Consider the following 6,000-nt stretch of genomic DNA (forward strand, 5'->3'; position numbering starts at 1 on the left):
TAACCCTGCAGTTTCAGGATGCTCTGACTCTCAGCAGCTGTGGTACAGGGCAATTATCCGTGACGGGACGTTTGCTTTTTCTCAGCCCTTGAAGGGAGAAGGTTTGCTACGGTGCGGCTCGTCTCAGGACACAGAAGGTAAGAACTGCAGACACGTTCAGCGATGGTCAGCACAGCGATGGTCATCACAGCGTGGCGACGCATTGACCGCAAATGCTCGCAGTGTGGCACACTCTTGTAAAACGTGACCCAGAGGATCTAGGACAGCGAGTTTTGGTGGGAGAAAGGCCAGGACCACAACCTAGCGATTCCTCAAGTGTCCAGTCTCAACTCAGGATGGCAGCGTTCCTGTGCGATACCCTGGGCTCGAGCTTGTCAATTCACTGGATGGCCCAGGAACACTTCCGAAGAGGCTCTTTTCAAGGATAAGTAGAAGAAGCCGAGAGTAGTTGTTCCCACTACTCCAAGGGAGAGAATCACCCTTACAGGCCTTCTTGGTGTGATTAAGAAACAGAGGGCCGAAGGGACAGCAGCAGGGTTAGGGTGCCAAACCTTCCAAACAAGTCACTGGTGCTTCCTCAAGTCGGCTTTCTTCTTAAAGATACTTAGCTCCTTATGACGTTTGGTGTGAACCTCAGTAGCTCGACCTGGAATGGATGCAGAGCCCCTTCCCTTATCCAAGATTCGGTTTGCGCTCAATTCTCAGATAGCCAATGGAAGATCTGATCTCTTGCATGCATGCCAGACGTGAGCCAATCGTGGCCCACTGTGTTCCAGTCATACATGGCTATGGGACATACTGGCACCGGTAGTGTGGATTGGGACCAGACAGTCCCAACCCTCTTGCTGGGCACTAGCACATGTGACATGCAGGAGCCCGCAAAAGTTGCGGTTTCCGCAGGAGGCTGCATGTCCAAATAAGGAATACCTGGGTCTCTCAACCTGGGGAAAGGCAAAGGGACGAATTAGCCAACAAAAGTGGCATGGCCATTTTCAGCCCCGACCTCAGTCTTGGGCCAAATGCGGTAAACATGGTATGGTCCGTAAAAACGAAGTAAAAATACTTTAAAAGTGAACTGCTGCCACCAGTTTGTCCTAGGCATACCCGTACGAACACCAACAAATCCTTATAAAGTGGCTAGGGACATAAACAAAAAAGGACCCCTATCCGCGGTACTGTAAGGTACTTGGCACATAGATAAAAAGTTACCCAAAAATGGCAATTAATTCAAAGACCAAGGGAAACAGTTTTCCAGTACCAACAGCCTAAAGGACGTGCCAGTTTCTTCATAACAAAATGAGTGAAAACCCAGGAGAAGCACAGCTGAAGGCTGTGCTTCACTGGAAAAAGTCGGCTTAGCTACTCCATACAAAAGCAAAAAGTTTGGGGGGGGTTCACAAAAGGAGGGAATATTTCACCCAAGGGAAATCTTTCCTAACAACCACCACCACTTTCGGAGAAGCAAGCAGGTTACCCTAGGATGAACCAGCAAAGTGGGTCTCACTGAAGGTACTGGGAATAAACGACAACAAAATAAAGCAGTGAAAAGGCTGGAAATACTAACCATAACCAGACCAGGGGGACAGCAACTGACGGTGAAGAGAAAACCACACTGGTGGCTACACTGCCCCACAGTTAACCATGCAGAAGTGCCAGTGAAGAAACATCAGAATTTGCCCTTGCCAACCAAAATAGATAGTGGCGGTGGGAGGTGGGGGGGGGAAATCTTTCTCCTTGTCCACCTCTATGTATCAAAGAGGATCCAGGTCTCTAGCAAGCATGAGACCACAGTCCACACCCCAGACACACCATGCATTCCAAGGATGCACTGTGGTAGATATTGATGTTCATGAGGCATCTGCCACACAAGGGCCCCGCTGGGATCTATAGATGGAAAAGCTAGAAATGTTTATCAATGCCTCCGCGAGATGGAAGATGCCGCCATCAAGTCGATGCAGATGTTCTAGGTAGGTATTCATACGCAGCAGTCAAACACGCGATACATACTAATCGCTGGTCAACAAGGACTGGGAGCAATTCCGCTTCTACAGGATCTTTTCTCTTTTTTTTTTTTAAATAGTTTATTGTATTTGGTTAACATAACCTTTTACAACCAAAAAGAGCATAAAACATCACAGAGGATATGATATGGCATTTATAACGCGCCTATACACAAGTGTTTCAAGGTGCGAGATAGGTATATCTATATAAAACAAAAGAACAGATTTCATATCTCATTTTGAAATCCATTCCAAATAAAATACACCCCTACCAAGTTTTCTATTCCTCTTTCATCCTCGCATACTTCATCTTAAAAATTAAACAATCAGAAAGTTTTCTATCATTTCCATCTAAAAGATCGTACTCCCAACCATATCTGAAACAGTCAAAGCCTTCCACACCAGATTGTGGCAGCTGGCAAGATTGTACATTCCGGAAGATGAAATCTGAGCACAAATCCAGCAGAGTTTCTCCGCCCAGCTCTGCAGACAAATATTGCATGAACCTGGCATTTCCTTACAACACATCCTGGAATTCAGCAGGTCCCCATCAGCATCGTACAAGGTAGAAACAATAAAAGTGCGACACGTTGAAGAGATGCACACTGTAAGAACCCGACACACAAACTAAAAGGGCATGGTTCTCCGACTCACATGGCAGGCCACAACGAGCTCTGAACAGGTAAATGGGATATGTGACGCATGCAGAGGATCCTTCACACATGCCCAATGGTGTACAGCAGCGGACAGACCTGCCGAAGGTGCAGCAAGCAAAATCTATGTCAGGACATGCAGGACACCAGGTCTGTTACAACATTGACTAGCGCCATCACCCAGCACCAGCAAGCCGGGGAGGAGAGAGGGTGGGGGGAGCTACAATCATCAAGGAAGACCAGGTTTCTATTGCAGACCCAGAAAACAATGAGACATGGAAGAGGTGTTGATCTTCTCTGCAGTGTGAGAAGGAAGAAACACCAAGCAGTGGCAACCATGCAATGCTGCAGCAGTCCAATTGGAACAAGTGTCTGTCCAAGTGCCTGTCCTACTAGACAATGGAGCACCAGTAAATGTTATGCCACGGCCAAGTTCAGACTCCTCAGCTCAACTCCTCCTGTTGCCAAACACAAGATCTGCATCTTTGCATGCGGCTGGAGCCACCCATTTACCTTTGAGGGGACATGCAACATTTAACTAATGCATGACCACAACTCATCACTGCCCACGTTCTACGTCAGTCCTGAAGCTAAAGACACTTTGCTCGGATGTGATATTGTCGAAGCGCTAGGGTTGGGCTACTTTGTGCTCAGCGAATGAGGATGATGTCAAAGCACTTCCAGAAACCTACCACAATCTGTTCAAGGGCATAGGCTGCCTGAAAAGTCAAGATGTATGGACGCACATAGACCTGAAAGTTCAGTCCTTGGCTCTCAGGGAATCACTGGATTCCATTTCACATATAGTGTAAAGTAGGAGGTGGCCACGAAGCAGCTGAAAGATTATGAAATAATTAAAAGCGTGGAGGGACCAACAATTTGGGTTTCACCAATAATGGTGGCCCACAAATCGAAGAAGCTGGACCAGGTCCGGATTTGCATGGACATGAGGTTGCCCAACCGGGCTACATTAAGAGGGGACACTCCACTCCCACGTTGGACGATACCATAATAGACTTACAAGGATCCATTATATTCTCAACTCAAATCCGACTACCATCAGGTGCCACTAAACTAACGGTCACACAACCCATCATGGTTTCTCTTCACATGTCGGCGTACTCAAGTATAAAAGGCTTACTTTCAGAGTCTCGCCAGCAGCCAATGTGTTTCAACACATCAAAATGGGCATGTTGTTAGAGTCCCATGGGTCTTGAAAGTCAGTGGCGATACGCTAACAAACACCTCTTCTGAAAGAGAACATCTGAAACAACTGGCAGCAAGATTTTAGAGGCTGAAACACCTTGGTCGGACGCTTAATCAGAAAATTGCAAATTTTTGGAAAGGAAAGTGGATTTCTGTTCCAGGAAAAAGGCCTCTCGGTGGACTCAGGTAAAGTTGACAACATGAAAGTAGATGCACCCTCATCACCCCAATTCCCCCATCAACACGATCCAAGTTACGAAACTATCGGGAGGCTCCCTGTTCAAGCAGCATTTGAGAATACCAAAAGAGCCCTGGTTGCCGAAACAACTACAGCATTCTTTAACCCCAATTGAGTCAAGAGTCTAAAATAATTGCGGACCCCAGCCCATTGGGCTTGGAAGCAGTCCTAGTTCATCGCGACCAAGCAGGTGTCAGAGGGCTGACTGCATATGTCAGCAAAGCCGAGACGCCAACAGAGCAATGATATTAGCAAATCGAACAGGAAGCTATGGCTCTAACATAGGGTATTGCCGTTTTCACATTTTTGGACACCGCATAACGGTAATCAACCCCCATTCCGCCTTGAGCACTGGCTGCTTTAGCTTCATGACTTCGGGGTCTCCTTCCATTTCAGAGGTGGGGTAATCTTCATTACACCGAGTTCTGGTCTTTCTAGTCACAGTCCTACAAGGACTGCGACGAGGAAGACGGGCAGAGGTTATGTATTTGAGTAACTATTGCTGCATTTTTTTGTAACGCGTTGAAAGTGATATTGTGACTAAGGACTCCCCATCTGTGCGGGACTTCCCTCGCCACCATGACATGTGAGCGAATAAACAAACGGATCGCGTTACAGGTCATCTCTTCACGTTAGGACTGGATATGTCAGCGTAGTCCTCAAAGGGGACCCCCATTAACACGAGCCCTAGACAATTGACAACTCAATTCATAGGAGCAATACTATTAATGTACAGAAGACCACATTACACGGCGACAAGGCAACACATTTGTCGCATACATTACCTCAGTCGCCATGAATTCTCTTCAGCTTCCCGTCTGATCTATTTGTCAACACAGGGGCCGGGCTGCAGACTCTTCTTATTAGAGGAAAGGCCGTAGCAACGCGTCCTCGCGTGCTTACTATCCCTTTCCACGGGACGTTGGTCCTTCGCTAGATCATGCTATAACCAGGTCAAGTTACACGGTAGCGACTAGTTCCCATCCGAGAAAAGGACCATAGCAAGCCCGCCCCTCGTTGTCACGTGACCTCTGATGTCATCCGTGTGCTTTTCAGAGCAGAGAAGCAATTCCGGAGCACGTTCAGTAAGCGGGCGGGGGCTGAGCGGGAATTTTGAACGCTCTGGCTACCGCCGGTGCCAGTGCAACCGGACCCTGCCAGCCTTTTGCTTGCAGCGTTTGGGTTTGGCATTTCAACACCGGGAACATTTCTAGGAGGCCCTGGAGCGTCCTGAGCGGCAAGGCTCAGGCTGCAGGAACAGCAGCAACTCGTGTGCTTTTGGCTGTAAATACAATTGGAATTTTGTGCTTTTGGCTGTAAATACAATTGGAATTTTCTTCCGGATACCGTGAACGTTCCTGCAAGACACCCGATTTAGACGGGGGAGCAGGAAATTACATTTACTTTAAAAATCATGCTCAGCTATTCAACATGAAAGGTATGGAGGGCTAAGAAAAGGAATAGGGAGACAGTGTATGCTTGTGTTTAACTGATCAACGGGGTTAATAGAGTGATTTAATGTTTTATGAGGGTGTGATTATTAGGATGCGTGGTTTTAGAGGGTTGGCTGGGGCTATCTGCGTGTGATTCGGAATGGCACACAGGCGTCTGTTGCAAGGGGGAAGGGGCATGTTGCTATTTGGAAGAAGGATCAGGCATTATGGTATTGGACTAGAGGGAGGGATTGGGCATCTTGCCGGGGTCTGAATGGTTGGATAGGGGCATGCTGGTGTAGGTCTGGTGGGATGGGGCACTTTTGTGTGGCTCTGGAGAAAGGGGGCACATTTGGTGTGGGTCTGGAGGGATGGATAGGACATAGTGGTGTGGGTCTGGGTGAGGGATAGGGACAGTGGTATGGGTTGGGGTACATTGGTGTGGGTCTGGGGAGGAATGGAGGGCATGG

At 47.8% G+C, this 6,000-nt stretch overlaps 1 protein-coding gene across 1 annotated transcript in view; it reads right to left on the bottom strand.

Annotated features, from left to right (window-relative positions):
- Nucleotides 1-5,097, bottom strand: part of SYF2 (SYF2 pre-mRNA splicing factor) — a 309,231-nt gene extending 304,134 nt beyond the window's left edge. Inside the window, exon 1 of the mRNA XM_069648604.1 lies at nucleotides 4,883-5,097. Within this exon, the coding sequence (XP_069504705.1) occupies nucleotides 4,883-4,894 (12 nt within the window). The 5' untranslated portion in view covers nucleotides 4,895-5,097. The remainder of the gene's footprint in view (nucleotides 1-4,882) is intronic.
- Nucleotides 5,098-6,000: the final 903 nt, after the last annotated feature.

Source organism: Ambystoma mexicanum, chromosome 2q (assembly GCF_040938575.1).
Source record: "Ambystoma mexicanum isolate Mex_15411 chromosome 2q, UKY_AmexF1_1, whole genome shotgun sequence".
Classification (NCBI taxonomy): Eukaryota; Metazoa; Chordata; class Amphibia; order Caudata; family Ambystomatidae; genus Ambystoma; species Ambystoma mexicanum.